Raw genomic sequence first — 17,546 nt, 5'->3', positions numbered from 1 at the left:
AACAACTAACAATTTAAAAACATTTTAAAACAAAAATTAAACATTGTCCCCAGACCCCAGCTCAAGAAAACACGTAGACTTAGTATGGAAGAAAAGGGCCACAACTTTGTTAACTATTACACAAGGCATGGCAGACTGGAACACCAGGTGATTAATCACCCTTAGATAAGAGTTTTATTATAGTATAGTATAGTATAGTATAGTATAGTATAGTATAGTATAGTATAGTTTTAGAACTATCATGCTGAGCTGCGTTGAGGGATTCCCCCCCTTCTCTCTCTCTCATAATTACATGATTATTATCCTTGATTATGTCTATATACTGTAACCTCATTGCAATAAAGGAAAAAGAATTTTTAAAAACCTCAGAGGAAGACAGTTTAGGGACAGACGTGTGTGTGTGTGTGTGTGTGTGTGTATAAATAAATTGTGTATTGCATGGACATGTTTCATACATGTGTGCTGCCTTCTAGTAGATCTCACATGCCAAGTTAAGTGAACCGTTCAACAAATGACATTTATAATCATTGACTAGTTTATAAAGATGAACTTTTGTGCCCCCTTTAATTTCTGACTATCAAAGCTTAGTTGCACACTATTGCTTTGCTTGCTTCAGGTTATGAAATTATTCTCAATCTCCTCATCTACCTAACAGTGGGAGCAGCACTGTATTCTTGAACACTGTGGACTAGAGAACCTGGTGGACAATTATAGACAACTATAGGACAACTAACCTGCCCTTTTTGGGCAAGGTGATAGAGTGTGTGGAGATTTTACCGGTTCTTGATGGGGTTGCACTCCCCTTGAAGGAACAAATACGCAGCTTGGGGGTATTACTGGACCCAGCTCTGCCTTTGGAAGCTCAGGTGGAGGTGGTGGCCAGGGGTGCCTTTGCACGGCTTCGCCAGCTGCATCCCTTTCTCAAGAAGGCAGATCTGTCCACAATTACCCACAGTAATTGTGGCCACATCACGGCTGGATTACTGTAACACACTCTTCATAGGGCTGCCCTTGAAGAATATCCAGAACCTGCAGCTAGTGCAAAATGCAGCAGCTAGGGTTTTATTTGAAGCTGCCCGATGGGAGCACATCACACCCATTTTGAAAGAGCTGCACTGGCTACCAGTTTGTTTCCGGGTCTTAACGCCCTTAACAGTTTGGGCCCTGGATATTTGAGGGACCGCCTGCTCCCAAGGGATTCTGCTTGCTTAACGAGGTCATCTGAGGGGCTCTGCTCCAGGTGCCGACAATGAGGGAGGCTTGGTTATCATGCACGCCAGACAGGGCCTTCTCTGTTGCTGCCCCCAGACTCAGGAATGCTCTCCTGGTGGTTATTCGCTCCTCAGTCTCCATCACAGCTTTTAGAAAGCATGTTAAATCTTGGTTTTTTAACCAGGCTCTTATATGATTGTCTCTGCTGCTGCTCTTTGTACTTTGTATTGTTTTTATGCCTGTGTTTTATATTTTTAGCTTAATATTTTAATTGTGTCTTTTCTACAATCTTGTTTTTAAGTTTTGCTGTAAACCACCTTGGGATTGTTTTAATGAAAGGCTGTAAATAAATAAAAAGTGTGTGCTACTGCAGCTGAATCTTGCTGAACGTTTCATCTTCTGAAGAAACCTGCTTTACAAACCAAGTGCTGGCTTTAAGCCACTAGCTATGAAGAAGTCTTAGGCCTCTACTCCGTGAAGTATGTTGACACAGGCAGTTCCAGAAGCAGGGGGCTAGTACCCTTGGCAACTATTCTAGAGCAGCTTGATCTTAATGGCAGAAATTGAATCCTCTAGCACATCAACATAGCTAGATATTTGGAAAACGTATTACTGCATATCCAAATTTCTAAAACATTCACCATATTGGCATAGGGCAGGAAGAATAGAGAGTCTTCCCCCATACAATCTTCAGTCTTCCACCCCTCACCACCAAAAAAGGAGAAGAATGTGGATAAGGCAACTGATCATGTATACCTACATGGGGAATCAGAATAGCTTCTCTTCATAATGCAAGAAGCCTGCACCCACAGCCATTACTCATCAGAACAACAGGAAGCAAATTGGGCTCTTATGCAGGGCAAACATAAAACACTAGGAATTAGAATAAGACCCCAAAGACAAAGCAAAGGCAGAAGCATCTTTTCTGCAAAAGCCAATGTGTCCACATTAAAAGATCTTTATTTTTGGACCATCTCTCTTGTTAAACCACAGGATGGCAGTTACCACAGAAATCTGATACACTGTCCTAGGGAAAACATGCCTCAGAGATTCTGAATAAATAAAGCTACAAAGCCCAAGTTATGTACAAATATCTTAGGCAAAGATATTATGTTTACAAACCTATGTACAAGTAAAACAAATGTAAACAGTCAATGCAGCAAAGGACGCACAGGAAAACAGGGCTCTTTTGTCACACAGGGCTGACAAAATCCAAACTGAGTGGCAAATTTGCCCCCAGCCTGCCCTGGCTTTGATTTCCCCCCTCCTTCCCTTGCTCTTGGGCACTTCTCACTCAGCAGCCAGAGCCCAAACCACTGATTTCTTGAAATAAGAGACAAAGCCAGCTGCACAGGATGAAACTGATTGAAAAGGAATTGCTAACCTGCGGGGAGGCTCCTCCATTTTAAAAACAAATCACCGTTGGTGAACAGAGACATAATTGCAGGACACATATTTTATGCTCCACAAAGGATTTGCAGCCACACCTAGATATTTCTCCATGGCTCACATCCCAACTTTTTAGCAGGGTGCTGTGTCAGGTACCAAAAGCATTTGATTGTATCATAGGTTCACCGGGAATATGGAAGCTCCATGCCTTGGATGCAGATTCATCTTGCATCTCCGGGGCATTCGGTTCCCAGGTATGCCAGCCAGCCAGAGAAGTTTTAGGCATTCCTTCACCTCCCTTGAACACAGACAGACTCATAGCATGTGTATGTGTGTGTGGGGGGCGGTGGGCGGTGAGGGATCTTGTGTGCCTAAATGCAAGGCTTAGAGAAATGGGGAGCACTGTGAAGAAGTGAGGGAGTTGCTAAGGGGACGCTCAGCATCAAAGCTGGTCCTCATTAGCAAAGATACAAAACAGTGAAGGGGGAGCGGGGGTAGAAGGAAGGTGATCTGGGCAAGTGCAACTCCAGCATCCTGTGAGACAAACATCAGCGGTGACCACGTTAAAGAATGTCCACGATGGAAATAGAAGAAAATAGACTGTATTGACATAAGGAGTGCTCTGTGTGTGCTGGGATCTTCTCCGGGCAGCTTCTTAGGTGCTGCAGCACCTACTCAGCTCCAGCAGGGGTCACTAACAAAAGTATCACAAACAGCTCTCTTCTTGTTCCTTCAAGAACCAATTTCAAGTCCCAATGTGGCCCTACAACCATTCATACACTCAAAGGGAGCATGCCCGGTGCAGATGATGGTCTGGAACCTCCTAGACCTGGTGGTGGACCTTGGTCAAAGCCGTTGACTGTCCTATGGAACAATAAGGGGGAAAGATTAACAAAGCACTGACAGGCAAAACTGAAAACTTACAACTCCCCTCTAACAATAGGTGCCAAGCTGATCTCACAAGGGCTTCCTTTTCCAAGGTTATGGGAGAGGGAAGTGCTATACTGATAGGCAAAAGACAACATGCTCATCAGTATTTGGGAGAATCTAAAAAACGTATTTCTGGAAACTGTGGAACAATAGCTTTGTCTCCAGAATCCATGCAGCAAAGGCTAAAGGACTACTCAGCTGTGGATACTTCTCCTTGAAAACTCCAAACAAGGACATCTTAGGGACCTCTGCCCCAAGGCTGTCACCAGGAAATAGGATTGCCTGCTGGTCAAAAGGTTCCCCAAATATATTACTCAGGTATAAATATGATGCCCCAGCATTAGTAAGACACTAGTTTTACCACACAACCAAGCATGTTACTTCCTATTTTTCCAGCCTTTTAAAATCCTCTGGGTTGATCAAGCAATACTATCCAGGCTGAAGAATGCCCAGTCCCAATCCCCAGCTACAGACTTGCACACACAAAGCCATTTCCAAAATTTTGCCCTTCGAGACCCAGTCTCCATTTGGCAAACAAGCACAGAAGATCTGGACGCATGCTGTCAGAGCCAGGCAAGAAACGTGTGTGGTACCCACCCCTCTCCTGCTGTATCCTAGAACACAAGCCAAAGTTATTGGCAGAGAACCAGAACTAGATGAATTACAGAGACACAGTGCTTCCTTATTTGCTGTCCTGTGGGCTGTAGCACAATATAGCATGTGTCTTCAGCATTACAACTTTCTGGGAATCTAATTCGGCATTTAAGGTTGTACTTTTAAAAAGCTAAATAGCTGAAATGGTACAGAATAAATTAGAATACCTTATTCCGTTTTTCTGGTTAGCTAGGATTTCCCTAGATTATTTTTATGATTAGATATGGCAGAAATAGAAAAGGATCTGTATGACAACAGTAGACAAAAAACTGTGGTGCGAGAGGATGGTTCTGAGAGATTGAGAGATTGAGAGAGAGAGAGAGAGAGAGAGAGAGAGAGAGAGAGACAGAGAGTGTCATACTATCTAGCTATTATGTGCCCAACCCAGAACAAGCCTGATCAACAGACACTGCCTTTATCTTGAAGTTCTTCACTACTATCTGAACAATGCAGACTCATCTTCTTAAATATTCTCAGGAGTCAAGAGAGATGCCAGATTTTGAATTGGAAGCTGGATTCCAGCATGATCACCCTTCCTACCCTAAAGGCAAGCCACGTTTTGTGATGTACACTACCCACAGTAGAGTAGCCTAACTCTTACAGGGCCTGAAACATGCTAAGATTCCCAGACACCCTAATGTGGTCTGCAAAGCTCATGCACAGCCTTGCAAAATGGGAGCCTCTGGCTCAGCTGATGTTGTTTCTGCTTTGTGTTCTGCTTCAGACTCTTTTTGAAGTACTTACTCTCCTTGGCCAGACACTAAAAATACAAGCTTGCTGCTTAAGTGAAACCCAAGGTATCAGTTCAAGCATTCTCCTAGTCACAAGGCTGGTGTCATGCTAGATATGAGCTATTCCTGTCCACACTGCTGCTGGAGGATGCATGCGATTATGGAAGTGTACTGTCAAAAGACACTGACAAAGAAGAAACAATATAGTTAGCCTGTCTTGGCCAGTTGTATAGTTCTGATTTCTAGTTCAGCAAGAACTGAAAGATGAAAGAAGCCATATCCCCCAGGGATCTGTATTGGAGCCAGTGCTTTTTAATTTATTCATAAATGATCTAGAAATTGGCATAAACAGTGAGTTGGCCAAATCTGAAGCAGACACTAATCTAGGTGGGGTCGTGAAATCCAAAACAGATTGTGAGGAGCTCCAGAAGGATCTCTTCAAACTGGGTGAGTGGGCAACAAAATGGCAGATGCATTTCAATGTAAGTAAGTGCAAAGTCATGCACAGTGGGGCAAAAAAACACCCCCAACTTCATATATACACTAATGGAGTCTGAGCTGTCAGTGACCGACCAGGAGAGAGATTCTGAGGTAGCTGTGGCCAGCTCATTTAAAGTATTGACTCAGTGTGCAGCAGCTCTAAAAAAAAAGACAAATTCCATGCTAGGGATCCATTATGGGGGGCGGAAATGAAACTGCTAAAAATATAATGCCATTATAGAAATCTATGGTGCAGCCATATTTGGAGTACTTTGTACAGTTTTGGCCATCATATCTCAAAAAGGATATAAAACTGGAAAAGGTGCAAGAGGAGGGGGATAGAGCACTTTCCTTACAAGGGAAGGCACCAACGTTAGGACTTTTTTGCCTTAGAAAAAAAGGCAACTAAGATGAGACATAATTATAAAATTATATATGGTGTGGAGAGAGTGGACAGAAAGTAGTCCCCCACCCCCACTCACACAGACCACATTGGAACAGCCATGAAACTGACTGCCAGAAAGACAGACAAAAGGAAATACTTTCACACTTGTTGTGGAATTGTGATGGCCACCAACTTGGATGGCTCAAAAGGGATTAGACAAATCCATAGAGGACAAGTTATCAATGGCTACTAGTCTTGATGGCTACACAGTACCTTAACGTGCAGAGGCAAAATTCCTCTATCTCCTGCCTGGGGGCTTCCCAGAACTGCCTGGTTGGCCACTCTAGCAAACAGGATGCTGGTCTAGATAGGCCTTGGCCTGATCCAGCAAAGCTCTTATTATGTTTGTTTCCAAAACTTACATGTGAAAGGAAAACAAGCTAATAAATCTCTCAAAATCTCATTACATTAAGAGAAGCAGTCTCGGCCACAAATACTGCAGGCAGAATAATATCGTATATAATGCTAAAGAATGTGCAGAGGTGCACCTAGGTAATATTGGAGCCTGGACCTAAAGGCTTTTGGACCCCGCCCCCCACCCACCCACCCCACCATACCCCACCCATTATTTTAAACACATTTTTAATGCAACCACACCACCCTGGGACAAACTAAAAAGGATGTGGGGCCCCCCAGGGGGAGGCCCTGGAGGGGGTAAGAGCACCTCTGAGAATGTGGCCCAAGCAGTTCTTTTGAATTAGATGTGCCACAATATGAACTGGAACTAGTAGTGTAAACATTTATATAGAGAGCAGTCATGAAAGAGAAGAGTGCCCTCAGGAAAAGAGCACACTTGAAGTCAGACTAGTTATTTATTTATTTAGCATATTTATATACCGCCCCAAACTCATGTCTGTGGGCAGTTTACAATAAAACAAATTAAAACATTAACACAAATTAAAACAATGTGTTCCAATAAACAGCTTTTAAACAAACTTTGAATTTGTTTGGAATACATTTAACCACAATAAAGGTGGATATTGATTCCCTTCCCCCTGTCCCCATTCAAATATTTCAGGTCAACAAATTTAAAAACTTGTTGAATTTATAAATATGGCTTGCATTTATAAATATGGTCTATCCCATCCCCTCCAAAAATATATAACACATACCAAGTCGGATCACAATCTATTTAATGTGTTGGGGAAATTTGTATAGTAAAATGGGGGGGGGGATACAAATGAGGGGGGGAAATGTGCGAGAAAATTTTCTAATTCAAATTTTCTGGAGCACACACATCACTGGCACGTAGCCCATTAACATTTTCCTCTGCCTTCCTGATATCACAGCAAGATGACCTGGACAAATGCTGATCAACAAGGGAAAAACAAATTTCTCCCAGGTCCTGAGGCATTACTGCTTGAAGAACTATTTATTCCGTGTCAAAAAGTGGAAGTGCTAAAATGCAGCACTTTCCAAAAGAGGGCCCACACATGCAGCACAGCACACTCCTACACAGCACACACCTCAGTCACAATGCAGATCCCTTGTTCCACTCAAGGCATGCATGAAGAGAACCGAGTCTAACAGCAGGGAGGCACCCAGCTACATGAAACCCATACATGTCGTTACATGACAAACATCAACTCAGATGCACAGCCACCAGGTTAGTATTATGCCCAGTATGGGCACCGGGCACCACCACCCCTCTCCAAGCATCAGACAAGCTCATCATACCAAACAAATGTAGTTACCCATGAAATACGCAGGGAATCTGACCTAGCCAGAGAGAAGAGATGGAAACAATTGATAAGCCCAACAGCATCTTCAGAAGCCATAAAATCAAACCTAGAGCTGTCAGTGAATGCTGGGAGTCAACTGAAGAATCAGCATTTAAGCCCAAGGGATGAGGGGTGGGGTTTGCTTTCAAGATGTCACTGAACAGCACCTAAACAGTGATGTTTGAGTTGCTAAAACTCAATTCCATTCATCACAATCTACTTGTCTGGCTTTTGGAGGGAACAAAACACCTTTCTTCATAAATCGTGCACAGGGACTGTGCATGCTTGTGCATTCATGTCTATTGTACACATTTCAGGAACAAAAGCTAATAGTGCTGGGAGGACTGAATGTAGATGGTTTTCAGCAGTAGCTTCATACAAAGTCGACAAGGTGTTCAGAATCTGAGAGGGGGAGACATGAATGCCATGCTAATGCAAGGTACAAAGCAAACATGCAATTCTTGGGCTGACATCTAAAGCATGCTAAACCAGTAGCACTGTCGTTCTGCAACAGAACCATATATATCATAAAAAAAAACAAGGAGCCCCATACAACTGCACTCTTTTCAGAAGGATGCCTTACATGAAGAGCTCAGAACAGACTTCCCACAGTGTCATTTCAGAGACTTGCCACCCACCATCCATGCATTCAGAGGTGCAGTTCTATGCCTTGAAAGAGATCAGCTCACTGAAGAAAGCTTGCTTTCAGATCCAGACCTAAGGGCCAAACTATGCTATATTAAACACAGAGTCTGAATGTTTCCCAGTTAAACAGCTGCCACAAGGACGGTCAGGATTGGGACCACAACCCATGGGAAGGCGATTCTAAACACTTTCTTGCTGCACTGTGGTCCCAGTGAAAGTCACTCCCCTGCCACCAAAGCTTCCGTTAGAAGCTACTGGAACTAATGGAAGTGTCCCATCCAAGGCTGATAGCAGCTTCGGAAATTTCTAAAAGGCTGCAGTCTGGATCACTGCCCTCTGCCCCATGGCTGCTATGTGACTGAAACATACAAATATGCAAGACCAAATAACATGTTTAATGTAATGTTGTAGCATGGCTCTAAGTTTTCAACTGCACCTAAGCTTTCCTGGTTCCAAGGCTCAACAACTACGACACCATTCTGGCTTCAAGCAGTCTTCTGTATAAGTGACTTTACAGGAACTCATTCAGCAGTACAGTGTCCTTCCCAACATGCTGAGTTGGTGGCCACTCAACTCCACTGCACCTTCAAGAGCCAAACAGTGTAGTCAATGCAACTAGCAAAACAGCAGCAAAGCCAGCAGTACAGCAATGAACAAATTACCTCAGTCAGTCCCACCACCCAACCACAGGCCGTTCATAAGGCGGCAGCGGCAGCAGCAGACTGGGCCGAGTCCACAAGCATACGTGGCTGTTTCAGGATCCAGCGACAATTGGGGGCAGGGAGAAGACTACAGGGGCTAGAGAGAGAGAAAGAGAGAGGACAGGAGGAGAAGAAAGGGCATGCCTGAGCTAACTTTCCATGCTACAACAAGCTACAGCCCAGCCCTAGCCGCCACCACTGCAATGGGGTCAGAATACAGAGATGGTAGCCAATTCACTCCTCAGTGAGTTCTCAACTCTACGCAAACAGTTCATCGTTAAAATGCATACTTTGGGGGGGGGGGGAGAAGGGAAAAAATAAGAAGGATGCGATGGAAGGCCACAGGATGTCAACACTGGGGCCATAAGCAGAAGCAGCTGAAATATTATTTGATGCTTATCTGCAAGCTGCTTGGTCACGCTGGCAGCTCAAATCTTTGCTGCCTAGGCGTGCATACCTCAAGGTGCTCACTATTTGTTCAAGTAGTTGCAGTCCTACCCGACAAGAGAACTGTTTGGCAGTTTGTGTTACAGAGACCCCTCCCCCCGCAACCACTGTCAAAAGTGAGGACTGCAGCTACCACTTGTTAACTTACTTTGCTCCATGCACGCCCTAGTTACTCCACACAATAGATAATCTATATTCCATGGGACATGACAGGGTGGAGTGACATGTCAAAGACTTGACAAATCAATAATGAGCTGTTATTCTCATCATCCAAATCAAAAAGAAGGGTGGTGGTTGAGGAAATGCAGGCCATGTGAGACTGGTTCAAGAAAACGTTTGCTGAAGACAGACCTGAAGAGGGGCCTGGAGGAGAAGGCAGACTTCTCAAAGGTACCGTTTGGTATGGTAGGAAGTATAGAGAAGAGAGAGCAAAAAACAGTGAATGGGACCAATATAAGGTGAGCTTATGTAGCATGGAAAACACAAAGGGCAAGATGGGAAATGAGAGCTTATGGTTGGTGCAGGTCATACAAGATGTGCATAAGCTTTGCATGCTTCCTATGGGTCAACTGCACCCTGCATGACACAAACCAGTCCAGCAAGCAGGTGCAGTGGGAAGCTGGCTAATCAGGAGTGACCCTTCCCCACCTTGCAATCTGCTTACCGTTCACAGCACGGCTCAAGATAGCAAGCGTGGGTTGTAAGAAGCTTGCCTCCGGATTCAAGAGCATGAACAAGAAGCAGTTGTGCTGGCTTTCTCTGCTGCAGTGCTGGACTGCAAATCACACACCAAAAGTAGGGATCCACAAGGAGACTAAGTGAATCGGCAAGCACTTTCTTATCCAGGCATACATTTTGATATAGTCTGCCGACCAAGCTATATCCCAGCAAACACCATTCAGCCAGGCACAGAGGCAGTCAGCAGACTTTTCACACACTTGTCCCTTTCAAATTCCAACAGCTTCTGTGGATTTACTGTTGCACAAGGAAGACATACCACATCTGACTGACCTATACTCTTTAATAAATTTGTCACATTTAGATTAGACCACTGTAATGCATTCTAGATGGGGCTGCCTCTGAAAAGTGTCCAGAAACCACAATTGGTTGAAAATGCAGCCAATAGGATTCTGACTAGTATAGGTCACATGAAACATAGTCACCAATTCTGCAACTACTTCACTGACTTAAAAGTTCATTTCTGAGCCCAATTTAAAGTGCTGGTTTTGACCTTCAATGCCCTAAACTTACTGGGGGCTCACAATACCATAAGCTGGACTGCCTGCTCAGATATGAATCTAACCATGCGCTGAGATCTTCCTCAGAGCCCTAGCTTTGTGTGCCATAGGGCCCTTTCTGAAGTTACATCAAAGCTGTAGAACTCTCCCTAGCAAAATTCTCCTCTCCCCTTCTGTATTGGTTTTTAGAAACAAGGCCAAGGCAGTTGTCTTCTAGACAACTTTTGGAGTCCCCCTGATTAGTGCCTTTTCCTGTTTCTGTTGCTCTGATCAATGTTGCTGCTAATCAGTATTTATAAGGTGCTTTTAAAATGTTCTGCTTTTTAAATATGGTTTCTTAGCCTTGTTGGAGACTTAGTCAAAAAGCAGGTTACAGATATGTTAATAAATTTGTTTTGGTGCATTGTCTTTCATGATATATGAATCAAAGTGCAGGAAAGAGTAGGAAGAGGGATGACAGCATATTACTCCATCTACCCCTACAGAACCTTACAACACAGAAGAATGTACAGCTCCTGCAATCTCCCAGCCGAACAGATCCTAACTGAATAGTCTATGGGAGGTTCAAGGAGGACATGAATTCTTCAGTCTGAAAAGTCCCACTTCTCTCTTGAGAGGGATTCCAAAGCATGAAATGGCACAGACCCTGCTTACTCTGAGAAATATGGCTCTATTTGGTATGAATACTTTCCCCATTCTAGCAGAATCTTACAAAGGGACCCACTACAATTTATTTTAGGTTTCCCTGCCAGCTAACATGCATTCTTGTTTAGCTACCAGGCTGGAACATGTGAAAGTTCAAGTTTCCACCCTCAGAGGACCAAGGTGTCCTGCAGCTTGACTCAGCTAAAGTCTGCAGATGAAACATCTCCCAAAAGCCTACATTCAAAGGGCAAGACGCCTATAAGTCAAAAGTGGAAAGCCTATTAACATACAGCCCTTCAAGCTACCTCCCTGAAACCTCATGGACTTCACTTAACTTACGCTTTGTCGTAGAATGTTGTGTGTCCTGAATGACAGAACTTCATGCCATTGCTGTTGATCATGCTGCTGTTTATATTCCCTGAAACGTAAGATTTTCGCGATGCCTGGTCCTTTGCAAAATTTCGGCAAGCAGCTAGTTTGGATTCCAAGGCCTAAGAAAGGAGTGAAAGACAAGGCTCTTTATTAAGAGTAATTAGTCTTAATGAGGGAATACGGGAACTAAAATCAACAAAAGCAGAGTCAACACAATAAAAGCTTGAGCAATGAGTCAGGCTAGACTATTTGCAGTCAAACATCAGCCTTCCCCTATACTACATTCCTAACCTGAATCGAAGAATATACCCTTGAACAGAACCTCATTTTCGAGAAGGATAGAGCAGACACTGTAACATAGAACAGCAACCTATTTACTCCCCACTGTCCCTCTAGACCAGGGATTCTCAACATGTGGGTCCCCAGATGTAATTGGACTTCAACTCCCATAATTCCCAAACAAAGGCCACTGGGACTGGGGATTATGGGAGTTGAAGTCCAATAACATCTGGGGACCCACACATTGAGAATCCCTGCTCTAGACCTCTAGAACACTCATGGATAGCTCTTTGCAAGATGACAACTTGGGAAACTGAGGGAGCAAAAGATAAGTCCTAGAGGTACCGGTTACAGGGGAGCTGGAAATTTTGGAGAGAATATCCACAGAAATGCCACCTCCTGGAATATAGCTGGAGACATAGCAGGGTTTGCTAAAGTTTATCCAAGGCACACTTTTAGTTAATTTGTGAAGTAGGATGATATTTCCATGCCCAGAGCAGTGTTCCTCCTAAGGCATCTGCGCGCACATGGACACACATGGTTTTTGATGTCCGCTCAGTTAATTTTAGGTTCTGCTCAGGTTGAATCAGGAAGGCCTCATTCTGAATGCACATGTGCACACACTGCCTTGATACTGCTGCCCAGAACAAGACTCATTCCGCAAATAGATGCGATGCTGAGTTCTGCATGGGACGAAGGAACACCCACCCATCAGGATTATATATTTAAAAGGAAGATCCTAGAGTTCAGAGCCTCCCTATAGCAAGTCTACAAGGTCATTATCAGAGCAGCACATCCATATCCTGGACAGTTCACTCCAGTATATATTAACAAGACTTAGCAAAGTCACAAAGATCCCTTTCAATCACACACTAGACATTTTTCACTTCAAATAGTTGTTCAAACTCTTAGGTCCTGCACACTCTTGCTGGACATAGTCGTCTAATTAGAGGAAGACCACAACCTCTTCTGTTAGTAAATATGGCACTACCACCACCATGTCTTTTGTGCACATGTGGGGTTTCTGATAATCCTCAGAGTTCACAGCAATTAAGGTCACACAGTGTTCTTTTTCTGAATGGGGAGAGGATTCCTATTCATTGCATTGAAACAGGCTAAAATCTTTCTAAAATCATAAAAAATAAGCCATGAACCCCACCAGCTTGGGGCTCCTGGGGGGAGTTGTGGACATACCTGCCTTGCACCCAAGCCCACTTGGGTGCCCAGGCACCCCCCAAGGAGGCAGTTGGGACATCCTCAAATCCACATTATTCCCTATGGGGGAAATGCAATTTTTAAAAAAATCTTCCCCCCAAAAAATCATTAAAAATCGCAGGAGTGTCTGATCACTTTGGGGTTTGGTGGGAAACCCTGGGTGCCCACCACCCACCCTGGTTTTGTGACCCTAGGTGCTATGCATAGGGAATAATGGGCCAGTTTGAGTCCTGCATATACCCTATGTAGAACCTTTTAGAAACGGTTTGATTTGGGTTCGAATTTGAACCAAACCAAGGTGGGGGGTTGAGCAAAACCGAACCTACCTACCCTGGTTCAAATCTGAACCAAATAGGCCAACCCGGTTTTGTGCATATCCCTAGTATTCAGCATAAGCATCTGGTAGTTTAGGAGAGGATGAATGCCGAGAACCACATTAATGAATTAGCTCTCTTTGACTCTGCAGACCTTGAATGTTGTGCTGCAGGAGCCCCTGAGTACTCACATACTGCATAGGGGACTTCCATGGGAGTGGCACAAAGGCTGATGCGATTGTAGCTGTCACCATAGGTCTAGATAGCAATGGGACAGTATGCGTCATCATAGGCCCTGGTATGCACAAGGAAGACATCAGGCGGAAAGGCACTGAAGATGCTGTCGTAGTAATGTGTAGTGGCAACATTGATAGCGTTTTTGATTGCGACACTGACACTTCCTCGACATCTTGTTTGATGTCAAGGCCACTGCTAAGGAAACCATGAAAAGTTGACCCCGAAGAGGTGCTTGTAGAGGAATCCAACATTGCCAGTAATGAAGTAACACTATCTTGGTTTAAGGAGACATCATCATCTTGTCCATGCTCTGCAGCCAAATCCAAGAAATCCCCTTTATCCCCCATATTCTCATGTCCGGGAATAGATGGGAATTGCACTGGCATTTGAGCTGGACACAGCAGAAGCAGTCTTCTGAGTGGTGCTGCTAATAGAGAAGCTGTTGTTGTCACCGATGCCGAAGGCTGTGTCAACATCTATGCCATCAGCTGGTCTGAGTTTGCAGTAGCAGTGGATGTTGATGGCAGAGCATTTGACATCGTCCTCAGTGTCGAGTGCTGTTGCATTGATGTCAACTGAGTCAACACCGACGGTGGGCTATATGTTTGCACCGCAGTTGGGGATGGTGTACTGCACTTTGTTTTGGTTTTGCTACAGTGCTTCTTATGGGGAGATTCCCGCTCCTCATCTGAGGAGGGTTTCCATGTTTTGCCTTTAAAATGGTGAGCTGACTTCAAGACCTCTTTTGGTCTTTTAAAAACAAGCTCTATTCCCTCAGTAGTGGTTTTAGACTGTGAATCCGCAGACCCCTGAGCGCTCAGCATCGAGCCCGACATCAAGATAACCATGACCCCGATGTCAAAGGGTAGTTCAGTGTCGGAGGGCACAATGCTTCATCGTATAGCGCCGCATGAAGGTCGAGCGCTCTTCTGTTCATCATTTGTTTGGGAAGTGAACAGCAAATTTTACATGATGCAGTGTTGTGCTGTTTCCCCAAACATAGTAAACATGAGTCGTGATAGGCCATAGAAGGTAACTTTGCACAGCAGTCCACACATCTCTTAAAGTTTTCTTCATGTCCATGTTGACAAGGTACGTCCTGAGGCTTCCGCCCCGCAGCAGCAAAAACAAAGTCTGTTAAACTTAATCCAATCCATTAAGCAAAGAATGGTCTCAAAAAAGTCCAAAGTCAGTGAAGTCTAAAGTATCAGTATTTCTATCTCTTTTCTGTTTGTCTCAAGGAGCCAGCAAAGAGGTGTTGACACTTTGGCGGTCAGACAGAAACTGAAGAAATGGTGCCCCCAACTGCTGATTTCAATGAAAGCATGGAGCACAAGCAGGGCAGAGTGGGCATCACACAGAATCCATTCCTTATGAATGCAGCAGATCATGATCCAGATGTACAGCATCTAAAGCCACCACATAAGATCATGGCACATTCTTCTAGATCAGCAGTTACATCAGCAGCTTTCTCTACGAATTCTCCGCTGGATGAAATCTTTTGAGCAGCCACAACGTCATATGCTTCCACCATCACACAACACTACAAACATGGTTGCCATCGATCCTCCCTGCCTTCAGCAGATGGGGCCTACAGAATGTTCTTCTGCCACAGTAGAGGCCAACGCCCCCCACCAGGAGTAACTAGCTGTGGCATGTCATACGTGAGATGTCCTTATCTAGCAGCAGAGCATTAGTTACTCACCGTGAAGGCTTCTTCTTGCCACTGGATTTGAGGATCTCTCAGCCCACCCAGCTGAGTGTCTGCTTCTACTGATCTGCGTTTCCCCCTCTTCCTTCTACCTTCCTCTCTCTGTACCTTGGACTTGGCTGAGCAGAACAGGGGAGGGGCTATCCTTCCCAAGCTTGTAAAACTTTAGGCTTAATTAACACAAGTCCTGCCCTCTGGAGCATGTGGGAAAGATAACCCACATGAGTTGTCCTCAAATCCAGCAGCAAGAAGAAGCCTTCACAGTGAGTAACCAATGTTCCTTTTTACTAGGATACTTTTCTACTGATGTAGAAAACTGTTTCTCAGCATCAGAGTTACACTTGCATGACTTAAATTTAGCATCTATTTACAGTTATACCTAGTGGAACTACTTATTTTCAGTTCATATCAAAGATGCTCAATTCCAATATGAAACAGTATCTAGAAAGTGTCTTAAACTATATTTAATCATACCCAAACCTAGAACTATGGAACATGGTGAAAAAGCCCTGCATGGTGAAGGCTAAAACTCTTACCCCCACTTTTCTTAGGAGATCACCCACAATGTTGAGTGCAGATATCCTAGCTGATGGAGTGAGGGGGCTGGTACCAAAGCCATTGGGAATAGCTGCAAAAACAAAAAAGAAAGAAAAGAGTAGTCACAGTTTGATATGCAGACAAAGCTCTAGCATTCAGGATGAACTTTTCTCTTAACAGAGGAAAAGCAAAGAATCCACACTCCAGGTTCCCAGTTAATGGCTGTCATATCAACTGTCTAGCGTAGCTATCCTCTAGGGTAGCTGGGGGCCAGGAGTGATGTTCCATTCATGCCAGCTGATCCAATACTCCTCAAAATACACAGTTGTCCAATAACCCCCTCGCTAAAAAAAATTATGCCACCTGTCTTTGTAACTGGAAAAAACAGTTAGTCCTGTGCAAGCCAATAATAAGGCTATGCTGAGTGGTCTTTCAATATATGCATCCCAAAAAAGGCTCATCACCACATTTCTGAACAACATCTCACTGCTAATCCCCTAGATGTTTATCCTACATTATTCCCAGTTTCTACATAACTCCTATATAGGATAACTTTTTTGTAACCAAAATAACTAAAACACAAAGGAGAAATAAGTTACAGAAGGATTTGCTTCCTTCTGTTGCTCAAAAACTGCCCTATAATTTCTACTCTGGCTGAGTGGAGCCCATATTTATAGGGTACAGAAGAGGAGCTAAGCAAGAGCTACTACTGGCTTGCAGTATACCTGGAATGAAAGTGTTCAGACTTGACTCTACTTCCATATATAACATACTCAAACTGCCTCATAGTGCCCAACGTTCACAACACGTCCATGCATGTGTTCTACCTTTTGGAGAGGGAAAGCTGTTCTCACAACTTCTCCCAACAGGTGTCGCTGGCAGAGATAGTGAAGCCTGGACAGCTGAATCTATCTTCTCACAGTCCAGAGTTGGGGAACTAGGAGCTGACTTCCTGGTTACTTCTTGTTGTCTTTCTCGCACTGCTAGTTCTTGCCTTAAATCTGTAGATTTTAAGAAGAAAATATTGCAAAAATCTGTGCACTTCAGCACTGCACACACAGACACCTATCTATTGCACCATTCCCTGGACATTTCTACACTTCAGATAAGGTCCCCAGGGCTACATGTAAACTTGCAGTCTCTTAAAAATGAATCAGTGGCTCTCTTTCACACATTAACTTAACTACTAATCAAACAAGGGCATTCATCTCAGCTTCATTCATGAAAATGGCTCTAGTTTACCTGGCACTGTCCAATAACTACCAGCTCTTACTTCTGGGAATTTCTGGGCTTTTGGTTGCTGTTTCTAAGCAGATTATAGTCACCTGTGCAAAGACACAGGCTGGATAGTAGGGTGGTCGTTGTGAGTGAGCACTCTGTTAACCTCATCTTTTTGATAGTGTGTCGCTGCGGCGCGTGGCAACACATGAGTAGACCCCTGACCAGGAAGCTGCAAGCAGCCTCCTGGGCTCGGGGGTCACTCCAGGATGCCCCGTACGCTCGCACAGGGCATCTTGGAACTTCCGGGGGCTGCGCGGCCCCTGATCCCCGCAACCCCCACTGGCTCCATGACGGAGCCGGCATTCGTGTGGGCGGCCAATCTGGCCACTCAGGGCTTGACATTTGATTGTCTGCAGGGAGAG

At 44.3% G+C, this 17,546-nt stretch overlaps 1 protein-coding gene across 8 annotated transcripts in view; it reads right to left on the bottom strand.

The window, feature by feature from the left end:
- Positions 1-2,154: 2,154 nt before the first annotated feature.
- NDEL1 (nudE neurodevelopment protein 1 like 1) overlaps positions 2,155-17,546 on the bottom strand; it is a 40,359-nt gene continuing 24,967 nt past the window's right edge. For 4 of the 8 annotated variants that reach the window (XM_053295665.1, XM_053295668.1, XM_053295667.1 and 1 more), the window contains exons 6-10: positions 16,731-16,904; positions 15,903-15,994; positions 11,578-11,729; positions 8,870-9,005; positions 2,155-3,465 (exon numbers count right to left, since the gene is read on the bottom strand). In XM_053295665.1, coding sequence (XP_053151640.1) covers positions 8,903-9,005; positions 11,578-11,729; positions 15,903-15,994; positions 16,731-16,904 — 521 coding nt within the window. In that variant the 3' untranslated portion in view covers positions 2,155-3,465; positions 8,870-8,902. Of the gene's footprint in view, positions 3,466-7,535; positions 7,561-8,643; positions 8,792-8,869; positions 9,006-11,577; positions 11,730-15,902; positions 15,995-16,730; positions 16,905-17,546 lie in introns of all 8 variants that reach the window. The other 4 variants (XR_008316046.1, XR_008316048.1, XM_053295670.1 and 1 more) reach the window with 4 other exon arrangements.

The sequence above is a fragment of the Hemicordylus capensis genome, chromosome 2 (assembly GCF_027244095.1).
Source record: "Hemicordylus capensis ecotype Gifberg chromosome 2, rHemCap1.1.pri, whole genome shotgun sequence".
In the NCBI taxonomy this organism is placed as follows: domain Eukaryota; kingdom Metazoa; phylum Chordata; class Lepidosauria; order Squamata; family Cordylidae; genus Hemicordylus; species Hemicordylus capensis.
This window is presented reverse-complemented; position numbering and strand designations above follow the sequence as displayed.